This window comes from Vigna unguiculata, chromosome 1, assembly GCF_004118075.2.
Source record: "Vigna unguiculata cultivar IT97K-499-35 chromosome 1, ASM411807v1, whole genome shotgun sequence".
Lineage (NCBI taxonomy): Eukaryota > Viridiplantae > Streptophyta > Magnoliopsida > Fabales > Fabaceae > Vigna > Vigna unguiculata.
The window spans coordinates 1,686,478-1,703,489 of record NC_040279.1 but is presented as its reverse complement, the minus strand read 5'-3'; the positions used below and the strand labels follow the sequence as shown (position 1 = coordinate 1,703,489).

General features: G+C 32.8%; 1 protein-coding gene across 2 annotated transcripts; it reads left to right on the top strand.

The window, feature by feature from the left end:
- Window positions 1–4,303: 4,303 nt before the first annotated feature.
- Window positions 4,304–14,884, top strand: LOC114187015 (cytochrome P450 734A5-like). Of its 2 annotated transcripts, XM_028075119.1 has the most exons (8): window positions 4,304–4,657; window positions 5,408–5,607; window positions 5,866–6,510; window positions 7,182–7,332; window positions 7,587–7,736; window positions 7,915–8,084; window positions 10,109–10,190; window positions 14,724–14,884. In XM_028075119.1, the coding sequence occupies exons 2-8, from the start codon at window positions 5,431–5,433 to the stop codon at window positions 14,837–14,839; spliced, it is 1,491 nt and encodes a 496-aa protein (XP_027930920.1). In that variant the 5' UTR covers window positions 4,304–4,657; window positions 5,408–5,430; the 3' UTR covers window positions 14,840–14,884. The 2 variants fall into 2 exon arrangements, with proteins under 2 accessions (XP_027930920.1, XP_027930929.1); XM_028075128.1 differs by lacking the exons at window positions 10,109–10,190; window positions 14,724–14,884 and adding an exon at window positions 8,477–9,279 and having other exon boundaries at window positions 4,306–4,657.
- The last annotated feature ends 2,128 nt before the right edge of the window (window positions 14,885–17,012 follow it).

Genomic DNA, 17,012 nt, shown 5'->3' with positions numbered 1-17,012 from the left:
AAATAAGTTAGAATCTTAGAAAAAATGCAAATAAAAATGATTATTTTTAGAAAAATGACGGCTTTTATAAAATAAAATTCGATTAACTAATTTTTCTATTTTTACTTAGACTTTTCTAATAAGAAAATAATTAAGTTTCATTTATAAAGTTAAGCTATTTTTATGCACTTTTTAGATCTTATAAGAATGTTTTTGAAAGTTACACTACTTTGAATTAGAGACTCCCAGTATACTAGAAAAGGAACATTCATCTCATGAATGAGTAGGCTCATGACCCACCATTTAGGAAAAAACAAAAGAAAATGAGAGGTCCCCTTTGTCCTTTAGTTCTTCTAACTCTTTACCTTCAAAGTAGGATAAAGGTGATTTATAATGCAGGGAGTTCCACAATTTGGCCAACAACTCTTATGCCAAAGAGATAGAATTTTGCTTTTTTCTATTACAAGGAACTACATAAAATTTCATATATATTTTTAGATGATCGAATAAATTAAAAATATTTTAATAATTTAAAAAATAAACGGTTACAAAAATAAGTATTGAAACAAGTACAAATATAAGACAAATTCATAAATATTTTCGTACCTAATTTAAGAAATTAATAATATCTATCCTTATATCCAATCAATATAAATTCTTTTTTCATAAAAACCAAAATAATTTCAAATAAGACTCTCAAAACAATTCATTTGCTGTTCTTACACCTGAGAATATGGTCATACCATAATCGTACCTTACTTATTTTTGGGTTAAATTTGTTTTGGAATTTTTGAATTAGTTCTTCTTCAAAATTTTATACCAATTTAGTTTTTCATTTTTAGAAATGTATAAATTTAATTCTTCTTATCAAATTTTTTGTTAAATTTATTTGACATTTTAAACGCATTTTATTATAATATTTAAGTTAACATTTCAAATGGTGTAAACAATTCAAATAATATTATAAAATGTACGTGAAACTTCAAATAAACTTAACAAAATTTGGTTAAAATGACTAAATTTACACATTTTTAAAAATGAAAAACTAAATTGATCAAAATTTTTGAAGAGGAACTAATTTAAAATTTCATTAAAATGAGACCAAATCATATTTAATCCATTATTTTTTTACCCACCTCTTTATATCTTACAATTAATTTAAGGGTTAATTATGTTTTTCGTCCCTCAACTATTGCAAATTTTTTGTTTTAGTTCCTCACTTAATGTTTACACTATTTTAGTCCCTGACTTTTTGAATTGAATGGAATTAGTCCTCAATTTTAAACTCCGTTAGTTTCAATTGACAGCTGTCAAACGGAAGGCCACGTCATGATCTGTTTTAAGTTGAGTTAAAAAATTTTTTTGCACGTTGTTATTTGTTTGGGTAACCTTTCAGTTGAGTTAAAAAAAAATTTGCACTTGATTATTTTTTTGGGTAACATTTTAAGATAGGGAAATGTTTACAGTAAAGAGGGATTTGGGTAATTTGTGAAACCCTAAAATTTGGTTTTCAGAATTGGAGCCTTGATTTCATCTTCTTCAGAAAATCTGAAATCCTTGTCACCTCTCTTCTTCCTCGTGCGTGGACAACCAATACCGGGACGTTGGATCTCGCTGCTGCTTGCCTCCGACCGGTCGGAGTTGTCGTCATCGTTCATCGAGGCCGCCACCGCCAACACCATTTTCTTCCTCCGAGAATCGTGTGAGGGTTTGTTCCTTGCATAATTGTCGTTGTGCCCTGCTCCACCATTGGCACTACCACAGTGCGATCTAGAGAGGTTCCTTCTTCCTCAAAGTCTATGGCCACCACAGACAACTGCCGCAACACCCACCACAGGCGCGCCTCGCCGGCGTTGACAGCGTGCCTGCTCCTTCGATTTCTCTCTTTTACGCGAGGGTTTGCCTCCTCCATGCTTACTTTCGCGTGCTCTTTTCCCAGCCACCACGACCTCCATGTTAGCCAGCCTCGTCTGTCACCAACGCCTTTGTTGGAGATTTCACAACCGAAGAACACCCTTCTCTCTTTACTGATTCTCTCCTTCTGTGGTTATTGATTGTTGATAGTGAAGAGTAATGATGGGTTCATTGGTTATGGGCTCTATTTTTCTGGTGTTGGTGATGATGAGTACTGTGTTTTTTGTTTTGGTATGGAAGATGATTTTGATGATTGACAGGATGTGAAATTGGCAATGGTCTTGAGTTGGTGATTCAGTGTGTTGATTTTGGATGAATAAAAATTAAGATGGCGTGAGTGATGAAAAGGCATGGAGGATGACAATGAAGGTTAGCAAAGGATGAAACTCTAAACTTTTAGATGATCTTAGATCTAGAGAGGTTGTTTTCGAATATGAACCTCAAAAGTCAATAATGATCCAAAAAAATAACCACGTGCAAAATTTTTTTTAACTCAACTTAAAACGGATTATGATGTGCTCTTCCGTTTCATAGTTGTCAATTGACACTAACGAAGTTTAAAATTGAGGAGTAATTCCATCAATTCAAAACGCCAAAGACTAAAATAGTGCAAACATTAAGTGAAAGACTAAAACAAAAAATTAGTTGAGAGAAAAAAAAACATAATTAACTCTTAATTTAATTTAGTAGTAATTATTTAAAATATTTATTTAAATATAAGTCAATACTTATCCTGCAGAGTCCATCACATCACACAACCGAAATCCAAATGGACTTGTCTTCACCCACGTGCCCTTCCAACTTTTTCTCTGCTATACACATCAAAGTCTTTACATACAAATAAAAAACTATTACTCTAAACTAAGATATTAATTGATTTTGATGTATATGATTATTTATGATTTTATAATCATTATTATAAGAATAATTTCATAAGTGTTTTCTATGGGATAATAATTATAATAATAACAATTTTTTTATCAAATGACTCAAAATATGTAAACTACTTATGTTCGTACTAATAATACAAGGAGAATAATTGATTTTATAAATTTGTAATTTAAGATAATACAACAACCTATATAAGTGGTGATTCTTAAAAACAATCTGTAAATGTATTATTTTACTATTAAAATGTCTAAATTTCTAATACATTAAATTAATAATAAAATTCTTTATTTTAGTGTTAGTACCTTATATCTGATTTGATTTTAATTATATTTTAAAATTAAAAAATTTATATAAATTACTCATATGGTAATAACAATTACATACTATAAATCATATTTTAATTATTTTTTTTAATATAGTGACATTTATTTTCACTAATAAATGTATTAGAATCTCATATATTATCTAATTTTTATTTATCTACTAATCTAATTATTTATTTGTAGTTTTAAGATGTAGTTTTAATTCTTATAGAAATTTAACACGTATATTTATAACAACATAAATAAACAACCTTACACTTGATACACACAAATGGTTATTATTATAATTCGAAAAGCATATTAATAATAAGCTAAAAAGTTGTTTAATTTCAAAATAAAAATAAAGTATATAAATACATTTTTATAAAAATCCATATTGCATATATTTGTAAAATAACATAAAGATTTAGTCTCACTAAAAATATAATATATAAACCAATTTTGAACATTACCTAATTTTGTAAATAGAAAAACATGTATTCTTTTATCTATAACTATATAAATAGATGATTTTTTTTCCATATTTTATAATTCTAAAAACTTTATTAATATAATTATTTATTAAATTTTTAAAAATTAATTATTATTTTATAAATTTTTATAAAATTATTTATTTATCTCGTTCTTTTTTTTCTATTCATCAACAATTACTTTTTTATATATTTTTTATATATTTTACTTTATTTTTTATGTATATAACATTATAAATATTATCGACCACTAACATAATATTATATAAATGTGATAGCACCTTAGTTTGTGTTTACGTTAATATTCGATAAAAAAATTGAACTTTTAATATAAATAATACTATAAAAAATCACTTTTAGTTAAGAAACTTTTCCTAATAAAACAAATCTAAGAGAATTTAAAAACTTATAATTCTTATTTCTAAAATTTTGTGATTCTTTAATGCATAAACCACGATTTCAATTAGGAAAATGATATTTTAATGCACTTTTTTTGACCCATTTTTAATTTATTGTTTTAATCACCATTAGATCATCTTTTTTTTATTCTTTTTAGTGATGTGATGTGATAATCTAATAGTGATTGAAGTGGTAGATTAAAAATGGGTAAAAAAAAGTAGGTTAAAGTATCATTTCCTTTCAATTGTATGCAGCCGTTAATAGAAACATTCAATTATGAACAGTTGAATTAAGAGTAAACTGAGATTCTATTAAGAAACAAAACAACACTATCATGGTCAACATTCAAAGTTTGTAACTTCAACCTCTCAAACCAATTCTTCTTTCTCTTCTCTTCCCTTCTCTTTCATTGAGAAGAAAATGAACAACCACAACACCGACAGCTTCTCTCTGTTGGGTGTTCTTCATTCCCCCAATTCTCTGAAATTCTCAGGGATTTCGCCACGCGAGAACTCAACGCGTTTTTATGGCTATCTCTTGTTGTTGTCACCACCCTTTTGCTCAGAAGACTCTTTAGCCTGTTTGGGATATGGCACAGGGCTAGAACCATTCCTGGGCCTCCCTCTTCCTCTTTTTTTGGCAGCTGCAAGCTCTTTTCCCGGCCAAATTTTACTTTCACTGGTGGGTACTCCGTGATCTTTCTTTTTCTTTTTCTTTTTTTTCAGTTGAGAATGATCCATAAACTAATGTGTAGAAGCTTTTTCCTATTCAATTATCTAGAAACTGTTTTTCAACTTTAACTTAATCAAGAAGAATATTTTGTAAAAGTGGAAATTTATTTAAAAGGTGTTATTTGTCTTGAATCTGACACAGCCCTTTTCTTTACCGGAACTTGGGACTCGCAGTGAAATCATAGGCTGGTGGTTGTTGTTTTTTTTTATCCCTTCTCCCCCTTTGGATTATTTGAATTTATAGTTATAGTCAGAAAGAATCAGTTTTTGGATTTTGCAAGTTAATGGGTGTTACTGTGAAATCGACCCTGTTTGATATATGACTTGTGATATGAGTTTTTACCTGCAATGCCATATTAGTTGAATTTGTGGTTATTATCAGAAAGGACCCGTCTTTTGGTTTTAGTGAAGTGGATTTTGGTTTTGGTCTATTAATCTGGATTTTGCTAGTTATTGGTTGATATAATATGGGGTCTTGTGATATGGGATTTTGAATTTTGTCTTTTCTTTTTCTTTTATATTCTGCCGTATGGATTTGTTAATTCTGTGGTTATTTTCAGAAATAACGAGTTTATTTATTTAACTCGGTGGGGTCTTATTCTAGAATGTATATTAAAGGGATTTTATGCAGTAATGTCAAACTCAGGTTCTTTTGCAGATTTATGAACTAATTGTGTATTTACCCTTTTTTGATTTTCAGATGTGCTGTCAGAATCCCATAAAATGTATGGACCTATTGTTAAACTGTGGTTAGGTCCTACTCAACTTTTGGTGTCAGTAAGGGATCCAATGTTAATACAAGACATGCTTATAAAAGCTGAGGATAAGTTGCCTTACACAGGAAAATTGTTTCATCTGGCCTTTGGGCAATCAAGCCTCTTTGCCCCTTCATTTGAAAAGGTGACATGTAAACCATGGTGTTTTTGACCAAAGTTGAGATTGAATTATGTAATCTGTTCCTCAATCTTAAAATGCTGGGGTCAATTCAGTTTTGAGACCTTCTTAGTTCTGATCAAACTACTCTTTTGTTTGGATATTTTCATTGTGTATCATTTTAGATGTTGTCTGCAGAAATTACAGATCCTGACATTTGTTTTGTATGTATGATGTTCTCATTCTGACTCTAGCAACTTGGAATGTGATTTGAAATTTGCTTAGGTGCAAAAGAGAAGGGAACTATTGGCAACAGAATTAAACGAAAGATTGCTGAAGAATGGTGATATGATTCCTGTGAAAGTTGCAGACTTTATCACAGATAAAATAGAAACCATAGAAAAGAAAGGAGGTCTTGATTCCAGGTTGGTTTCTCAGCACATCGCTTTCACTATAATGGGAGTCACATTCTTTGGAGATGGCTTCTTGGCCTCACCGAAGGCTGCAATGTATGAGGAACTGTTCATGACCATTGCTAAAGATGCTTGCTTTTGGGCCTCCTATAATGTTACTCCTTTCTGGAGACGTGGATTTTGGAAGTACCAATGCTTATGTACAAAGTTGAAATGCTTAACTCAAGACATCCTTCAACATTGTAGAAAAGGTTGTAAACTATCTAGCCATACTGGGCAAGATGTACATTATGAAAGTTCCACTGAAGAAATGAAGTCAGCAGATGGTGCACAATGCTGTTCTGATGATGAGTTCCAAGATTACTATTTCTTTCGAGATCTTAAGGATCATCAAGATGGTAAAGAAGAGCCTTGTGGGAATGTCATGCGCATGATATTTCACGGATGTCAAACTACCTCTGTTCTAATCACGGATGTATTGACTAGGCTTGTCATGCATGGGGAAATACAGGATAAGGTTTCATTCTCTCTGTGCTGTATCCAATTCTGTGAACTATTTTTATTTTATTTTGCTCTCCAATGCTCAAAGCCAGAATTTCCTATAATGAATATTGCTAAATCATGATGTAGATTTAATGAATCTATCTATGTACAAAGTTAAAACTAGGGATGCACTAAGGTGAATTTGTTTTAATATGTTAGAAATTTCATATCTACTAGATAAAGATTGAATTTACGGTATATAAGTAAGTACGTACCTTAGTTTCCATACAGGTTTTATACAGTTGAGTTAGGTTTAACGTTCATTTCTTAATATATTAGTTTGAATTTCTTTTATCTTTTAGGATAGACATTCTTTGTTAGGAAAATGCACTTGCTCTGTATCTCTTATTAATCCTTTCCAGTGGTTCTGTCTGCTATATGTGTCTGCTCTTGTCATGGCGAAAGTGAAGTTTTCTCATTCTAATTTTAGGTGAAATTTCTTTACTGTTATCAACACTGTAACAAACTGTTATTCTAGTTTCTTTTGAAAAAAACTATATTTCTGTTGGAATAGGATTTCATTTACATGCTCAAAGGTGGTTTTACTGCATGATTTTCACTATCAAATTCTGCTTTTTAAATTGGCTGGATGCAGTTCTTGATGTTTGCAAGCCCACGTGGTGCTTATTTCGCATGCTTTTGCAGGTTTATTCGGAGATTAGCATGGTAAGAAGAAACCCATCGAAATTTGAGCATGAAGATGTTTATAGGATGCCGTTGTTATTGGCTACAATTTATGAATCTGCACGCCTTCTTCCCACTGGTTCCATGCTGCAGAGATGTTCTCTGAAACATGGTGAGATTGAGATATAAGTACTGTGCTAGTTTCATTCAAGATTTCTGTTGAAAGAGAGAAATAGAGATGCTGAAAACTGTCTTTATGAACTAAACCACATAGTCCATTTTATATAAACTGGCTATAGTAAATCAATAAACTAAAGGAGATTTGGTTTCTACATGCATGATATGTTAATGGTTTAAAATATATTTGAGGATTCTATCTGTACTCCTACTGTTATTTGTATTCATTAATGTTCCTCTTTATCTCAGACTTGAGCTTTGCATCTGGTGTAACCATACCTGCTGGAGCTGTATTGGTTGTACCAGTTGAATTGGTACAGAAAGATGAATTCAATTGGGGGAGTGATGCAAGTCATTTCAATCCTTACCGATTTCTCTCAACTGTTACAAATAGATCAGGTATGAGCCTTGATACTTCAAAACAGTGTTGGATTTCAGTAATCAAGAATCATAGATAAGACAAGGGAATCAATGAAGTAGAAACAAAACTGGAGAAAGAGAATTGTATTTTCGTTAATATTTTGTAACAAAAAAAAATTGATAATCTATTGCTAATCTTTTGATATTGAATTCTCAGGTTCTGCTGAAGACCTTTCTGATACAGGGTTCAGTTCATTTGTGCTAAAGGATCCAAATGAAAATGCAGCATTCCTGCCTTTTGGATCTGGTGCACGTGCTTGCATTGGACAGAAATTTATCATCCAACTTGTTGCCTCAGTGTTGGCATCATTGCTAAATAAATATGAGGTTTGTCTTGTGAACCAATGCTTTTGCTCTTGCTACCTATGTAATAATGAGAGAAAGACGGAAACACAATTCTAGTTTCTAAACCATAAAATTACATAAAGTCAAACATCAAGTACTTGTCAATTCAGCAAAGGAGACAACACATAGAAAATGAAAGTAATTGAATGAATGCAAAGTGTTGGTTGTACACTTATTATGATGAGGATTGCTTTTACTTATATACTTATCATTACTCATGTTAGATCTCCAACAATTACAAGTATTTTCTTTGAGTTATGATTCCATGGATGTTTCAACATTATTGTGTTTTGTGATCAGGCTATAGTGCATGGTTTGTACGTAATATATAACTTTTTCAATTGTTCTGTATCTGATGTTAGTTTTGAATTCAGATACGGCTTAGCTCAGACTCAAATGCAGACTCAAACACAACCTTGAAGAATAATCTTCTGCAGCGTCATCCCAGTTCACAGATATTATTCGTGAAAAGGGACCAGTGAAAGAAAAGAAGCATAAACATACTATGTAGATAAACGAGTCTAGATTCTCTCTAAATTTTTCTATGGTGTTCTCTGCTAACCAATGAAATACATTGATGTTGGTATATTAAAATTCTTTTTAATATATTTTAAAACATCAAAATCAATATATTTTTAAAGACACAGCAGATGAACAATACAAGAAAACTCAGTAGAGAATCCAAACTCGTATATAAACATGGTGTTGTAGTTAAAGTTAACAACACCAAAAATATCTAGACCTTTCCTTTTTAGTACTACACTCCTTTTTCCAAGATGAATGGGGAAGTTCTCTGGCTCATTGTGGTGTTTGGGAGGATGAATCTAACATGAGTTTCTTAGCTCAAGTTTTTTTCCTCCCTGTTTTTAAACATTGCCCTAGTGTTGGCTTCAGGCCCTGACACTTATTTTGTTGGTGTTTTAAGCACTTTGGGTCAATTGTTTCTTTGGAGCCTTTGGTTTTCCTTCCCCTTCTCTGGATGTGGATCTCTTGTTTTTCTGATGTCATCAACTTTTTCACTTCTGAAGGAAGTTTGTTCATGTATCTGATATTTTCAAAATAAAATGTATCCATCAAAATATATGTGGACCCTCTTGTTTAGCCTAAGGACATATTCACCGTGTTTATAGTTTTATGTTGATATTGGAATGATAATGCTGTGTTATGTATTTGGATATTGGTTTGGAGATTGTGATTTTTTGTCTCAGAAAACAATATATAGCAGAGCCTTTCATAAAAAAAGTGTTGAATATTTTAGTGTAATGTTGTGTATATTTCTGTTCTGCAGAATTTTAAGAACCTAAAACATAATGGAAATTACTTTTGGAGCCGGTTATATGATAACTTTCATTTGTTTAATAATAAAAAGAGATAACAATAGTGTAAATAATAATAATGTTATAAAAACAATGGTTAAATATGTTTTTGTCCTTTAATTTTCAATGAATTTTGGAATTAGTCTATTTCGAAACTTTGGACCAATTTAATTCTGTCTTTTGAAATATGTGGATTTAGTCCTTTTAATCAAATTTTATTAAGTTTTTTTGATGTTTTGTTCGTATTTTAGAATTGTATTTGAGTTATTTATACTGACACATTTTTTATTTAATGTCAAGTCAAATACTATTATGAAACGTACTTGAAATGTCAAATAAATTTAACAAAATTTGATTAAAATGATTAAATTCACATATTTCGAAAAATAAAGGACTAAATTGGTGTTGGGCCTCAACAGTTGTTACGCAGACCCACTGCACTTCTTTCTCTACTTTTTCTCCTGATGCTTCCACGCCACACACATACACACATACACACGTTTCTCACCTACCCCTCTTCTCACTTTTTCCTCCGTTCTCTCTCTTCTTCACTTTCTGCTTCACACACTAAGCTTCAGTTCGAAGCATCTTCTCCTCTCCACCGTCAAGCTAAGGCTTGCTTCTTCTAACTCTCTCTTTGTAAGCCACGTTCCTCCTTTGCTGCCACTCACCACACTTTCTCTTTCGCAGGATATGCACCTACTATTCTCTCGAGGAATAACAAAGATAAGGAAGGCAAGAAAATGGACACAGTTAAAGCACCAGAGAAAAGGTATTATTCCTTTATTCAACAACATTGCATTTGAAACTAAACAAGTATTTATATGTTGTTAGCTTGCTCTGTTTCTAACAGAAGCAAAGCCTGAAACTGAAAACTAATTTTTGGTTACAATTGTCAACACCCCCCCTTAATCCAAAAATTCTAGGCTTGACATCCCAATATGTTTTCTGAGCTTGTTGAACCTAGCTTGCTTCAGCGGCTTGGTGAAGACATCAGTTGTTTGCTCTTCTGTATGACAGTAAAATAGGGTTAGCTTTCCTCTGCTCACTTGATCATAAAGGAAATGGAACTTCGTGTCAATGTGTTTACTTCTCCCGTGTAGAATAGGATTTTTTTGACAGGTTGATTGCTGACTTGTTATCAATGTTGAGCTGAACTGGTTTCCTGTAGTCCAGTTTTAGCTCCTCCAAAACTACCTCCAGCCACAAACTCTGACAAGCTGCTTCTGAAGCAGCTATGTATTCTGCTTCACACGATGATAGAGCCACAAACTTCTGTTTCTTAGAGCACCAAGAAATTGGTGCATCTAAGTATTTGAATAGGTACCCATAGGTACTCCTTCTCCCCACCTTCTCTCCACACCAGTCTGAGTCAGAAAATGCTTCTAACACAACTTCATTTTGCTCATTTACCTTTGGGAAGAAAATTCCCCAATATGTAGTACCTTTTAGGTATCTCAATATATGCTTAGCAGCAGCCATATGGGGTGTTCTCGGGTCATGCATGAACCTGCTTATCAGACCCACTCCAAAGCTTAGATTTGCTCTACTATTACAAAGAAATCTTAGTGAGCCAACAATCTGCTTGTACAAAGTCCCATCCACAACTTCAGCTTCCTTTTCTTTTGTCAGCTTTAGTCCAGGCAGCACTGAAACTGCAACATCATTGCATCCTTCCATCTTAAATCTTTTTAAAATCTCCTGTGCATATTTCTTCTGATGTAGGAAGACTCCCCTATGCGTGTGCACAAACTCTAGCCCGAGAAAGTAGCTTAGTGTTCCTAGGTCTGTCATTTCAAACTCTATCTTCATTCTCCCTTTAAACTCTTCAATTTCTTCTTCCACACTTCTTGTAATGATCAGGTCATCAACATACAAGCATACAATGAGTGTGTTTGCATGACTTGTCCTCTTCACATACACTCCAAACTCAACTGTGTATTTAACAAATCCTAACTTGGCCAACAGTGCATCAATTAATTTGTTCCAAGCTCTAGGAGCTTGTTGAAGCCCATACAAAGCCTTTCTCAATCTATAAACAAGGTGTTTTCTCCCCTCCTTCTCAAATATGGGTGGATGTATAATGTACACCTCCTCTTCCAATGGGTCATTGAGAAAGGCTGACTTCACATCCATTTGACTCATTTTCCAGCCTTTTGAACTGGCAACTGCTGTGACCAACCTCAGTTTCCATCCTCGCTACAGGGGCAAACACCTCTGTATAGTCAATTCTTTGTTGTTGCAAAAACCTTTTGCAACCAGCCTGGTCTTATGTTTAGCCACAGACCCGTCTGGCTTCAATTTCAGCTTGAAAACCCATTTCACATCAATGGGCATTTTATCATGTGGCAGATCAACCAACTCCCATGTCTTGTTCTTCTCAATTGCTTCCAACTCTTCTTTCATAGCATCCTTCCATTCCCTTATATTCAAAGCTTCTCTCCACAAGATAGGTTCTATGTCAGCCATTAATGCTTGATGAACCAAATCACCACCACTTGTAATTACACCATCACCATAAACTTCATGGCCAACAAGTCTAGTAGAGGGGAACCTTGTTCTCTGGGTTCTTCTATTGTCTGGAATAGCAACAGTAATTTCAATTTTGTCTTCCAAGACACATGGAACATGTGTCACCACATCATTCTTATTCTTCCAATCCCAACTAGCTGCCTCATCTACCACCACATCTCTGCTGATCACCACCAAATTCTTTTCTGGATCATACAACTTGTATGCACCTGTTGGATGGTATCCAATCAAAATTAAAGGCTCACTTTTATCATCTAGCTTCTTCCTCCTTTCATCTGGAATATGTCTATGACATATTGAGCCCAAAATCTTCAAGTGTTGCACGTGTGGTTTGGCACCAGACCAAGCTTCCTCTGGTGTTACTATTTTCAACCTTTTTGTAAGGCACCTATTGAGGATATAGGCAATAGTGGTGACTACCTCTCCCCAATAACTATGTGGCAAATTTTTCCCTTTTAGCATGCATCTTGTCATGTCCACCAATATTCTATTTCTCCTTTCGGCCAGCCCATTATGTTGTGGTGTGTAAGGTGCAGTCACCTCATGCATTATCCCTTTCCCTTCACAAAACTTGTTAAAATCCTTGGACTTGTACTCTCCTCCACCATCTGTCCTAAGGATTTTTAAACTCTTCTCAGCTTGTCTCTTCACTCGTGCACAAAATTTTTTCAAACACAAAAAATACATCTCCTTTCTCTTTTAGCAAATACACCCATATCTTCCTTGAGAACTCATCTACAAAGGTGAGAAAATATTTATTTCCCCCAAGTGATGGTGTGTCCAGGGGGACCACACACATCTGAGTGCACAACCTCCAATACCTTTTTAGCTCGTTTTGGTGCAGAGGTTTTAAAAACCTTTCTAGGTTGTTTCCCAATCACACAACCTTAACAGATTTTGGCTGGTTGCTGAATTTGTGGCAGTCCACTCACCATCTGCTTACTGTTGAGTTGATTCAAGCTCTTGAAATTCAAGTGGCCGTATCTATAGTGCCATAGCCAACTCTCTTCCTCCACACTAATAGCTGATAGGCACTGAATTTCAATGGTGTCCAGGTTCACTTTAAAGGTCCTATTTTAGACAAAGGTGCCTTGATCACAAGTCTATGTTGAGAGTCAAATATCTCAATGACTTTCTGTTGCATATTCATATAAATCCTTTCTCCAGTAGTTGTCCCAGGCTGAGTAAATTATTTTTCATGCATGGGACGTACAAAACATCACTCATATAGGCCACCTTGCCATCCTTTCATGTAATCATCACCTTCCCAATTCCTTCTGCCACAATAGAGCTGTTATCTGCAAACTTCACATTGTTTTTCACACACGGGTTAAGATCAATCAACCAATCTTTGTTCCTAGTCATGTGATTAGAGCACCTTGTATCCAAGTACCAAGTCATGCTTTCCTCCTCTTCACTGGTTGTTGTTGCCATCAGCAAAACTTGGTCTGAATCAGACCCATCTTCTTCCTTTTGCACTAAATTTGCTTCCTCTCCTTTCTGCTCATTCTTTGATGTATCCTCATGCCAACATTCATAAGAATAATGCACATATTTGCTACAATTATAGCACTATATTTTTCTTTTATCATATGGCCTCCTGTCACTTCTTCCTCTGCCTCTATTTTGATTTCCTCCTCTGACTTCAAATCCATTGTTTCTAGAATTTTCATGGGCCACTGATTTACTATTTCTGCCACCATTTCTATTTCTAGATCTTCCTCTGGACTTGCCTCTGCCTCTTCCTCTCCAACCACTTCGACCTCTTCCACTATGACCTACCTCGGCTTACGAGGCCTGTTCGACCACTTTCTCACCATTCTTTTTCTCGTTCACCCTTTATTCATGTGCTTCAAGGGATTTTTGCAATTCCTCTATTGTCATAACATCAAGATCCATAGATTCCTCTATGGCAACCACAATGTGGTCGAACCGTGGGGTTAGGGTCCTTAAAACCTTCTCCACAATTTTGCAATCTTCTATGTTCTCATCACACGCTCTCATGGCATTGGTGATCACCTGCAATCTGCCAAAATATTCTGCCATTGTCTCCTTTTCTGTCATAGAGAGGAGTTCATACTGCCTCCTTAAAGATTGCAGTTTCACCTTCTTGAGTTTTCCAGAATTTCCATACCCATTTTGCAAGATCTCCCAAACCTCTTTTGCTGTGACAACTTTAGAGATTTTCTAAAAGATATTGGCTGCAACACATTGATGCAGCAACACACGAGCCTTGCAGTTCAATTTCTTCATCTCCTTGTATGTTTTCTTGGCCGCTTCATCAGCATTCTTGGGTAGTTCTTTGAAACCCACCTTCACGATCTCATCTATTTCTTGAAAGCCAAGAATTGCCTCCATCTTCACACACCAATCATCATAATCCTTTCCATTAAATATGGGTAAGCTTCCCGGTATCACACCTCCACCAGCCATGAGTAGAACACGCAGCAATACTCCCAAGATTCCTCTTCTTGAACCTTGCTCTTAATACCAATCTTTAGGCCTCAGCAGTTGTTACGCAGGCCCACTCCACTTCTTTCTCTACTTTTTCTCCTGATGCTTCCACGCCACACACATACACACTTTTCTCACCTACCCCTATTCTCACCTTTTCCTTCGTTCTCTTTCTTCTTCACTTTCTGCTTCACGCACTAAGCTTCAGTTCGAAGCATCTCTTCTCCACCGTCAAGCTAAGGCTTGCTTCTTCTAACTCTCTCTCTTTGTAAGCCATGTTCCTCCTTTGCTACCACTCACCACACTTTCTCTTTCGCAGGACACGCACCTACTATTTTCTCGAGGAATAACAGGGATAAGGAAGGCAAGAAAATGGACATAGTTAAAGCACCAAAGAAAAGGTATTATTCCTTTATTCAACAACATTGCATTTGAAACTAAACAAGTATTTATATGTTGTTAGCTTACTCTGTTTCTAACAGAAGCAAAGCCTGAAACTGAAAACTAATTTTTGGTTACAACTGTCAACAATTGGTACAAAGTTTTGAAATTGTTGATATAAAGTTTCGAAATTGTTGGGACAAAGTTTCGAAATCCATTACAAGTTAAGAATCAAAAACATATTTAACCTTGAAAACAATGGTTAACTATTATATCAAATTGATCGATAATGATAATTATAATTATTATAATGAAAGGATGTGATGTGATGATAATTATATCAATAATAAATTATAAATATAATGAAAATAATTCATTGATAAGAGCGTTATAATAAACTGGACAATGATGATAAAAATAGTAACATATAGCATAACAAATTTTATAATAATTACTATGATATAATACAATTGTTAATACGATAAAGGTAATTAAATTAAGGTTATTACAACATGAAATTTTATGAAAGCAAAAAGAATTGTAAAAATTAAAATACTAGGACCAATAATAATGATAAATATATGGTAGTTTCATTAACGATTGTAATAAAAATATGCTCATTTAACAATAAAATCAATAAATAATATATTATAAATATGATAAATAACTAATTATAGCATAACAGGATAATTATATAATTTTTTACCACCAAAAAAGAACTTAGAGGTTGTGTTATACTTCTAATCTTGACTAAGATAATCTTTAGTTCTTAACTTCATTTTTGAAAAAAGGTCACGAGGACATGAAGTTACAAATAAGAGTTTAAAAATAAAAATGTTTATGTTTTTCAATACCTGATGGTAAGAAATAAAAATAAATAAATTAAATCATCTATTTATTATTTATTTTCTAATGAAAATGTAATTAGCTACCGCAATGCACCGTTTTTGTTTAGCTAGTAGAACGCAGACCTATACAGAAGTGTCAATATCATCATTTCGTGTATCTCTTTCTTTCTTCTTTTATATATATATATATATATATATATATATATATATATATATATATATATATATATATATATATATATTTACGTACACATAAACGTTATCGCGTATGTGTATATGTATTTTTTAAATATGAATGATAATATCTTAATGTTATTAAGTTAATATATAAAATAAATTTATATTTATTAAAAATGAAGTGAAATGTTAAAAATAAAGTGAAATGAATAGAAAAGTTAATTGTTGATGAATAAAAAAAATAAGATAAACAATTTTATAGAAAATAGGTAAAAATAATAAATAATTATATTATAAAGAGTAGAATTGGTATTATGAAATGTGGATACAAAATAGGGAATTCTCTTTATTATTGTTATATATATATATATATATATATATATATATATAATAATAATAATAATAATAATAATAATAATAATAATAATAATAATATAAAGAAGATTTATTCTTTTGTGTTTAAATTTTAAAATACCAATTTTACTCATATAAAGAAGATTTTCTCTTTTGCGTCCACACTTCAAAATATCAATTTTATCCTTTAAAGTATAATTATTTATTAAATTTTTAAAAATTGACTGTTATTTTTATAATTTTCTTATAAAATCGTTTATTTATACTTTTTTTATTTATCAAAAATTATTTTCTCATTTTTCTAATATATTTCACTTTAATTTTAATAAATATAATTTTATTTTATATAATCATCGCATTATAATATAATATTATTACGTATAATTAAAAAAATCGTATACACACGCGCCTATATGTTTACGCAATAGGATTTTTCCTTTCTTCTCCTCATTTTCATCGCCTTTTATCTGTATTTTTTTTTTCTTCTGTTTGGTCTATCATTCACTGATCTTGTAACTGATGACCTCGTTTCTTTCATTGTTTACTTCCTCAGCCTGTTTCGATCGTTTTATTTGATTTTTGTGCTTATATTAATGCATGTTCACGTGATTCGAATTTGGACCAAAAGGTGATAATAGTCTTCTAGAGTAGAAGAAGTAGGTTATTGAATCTATTTTCAATGTAAGTAACTTCTGAGAGAAATGTGAAGTTCTTGCGTGATTGATTTTTCGTATGTTGCCGCATTTGATTTTCTTTTGCCATCCCTATTAGATTAACCATCTAAGGATGGAACTGTGGTTGATAGTTTTATACACTGTAGGGGCACTGTAAGCAAGAGTTGATTCCGG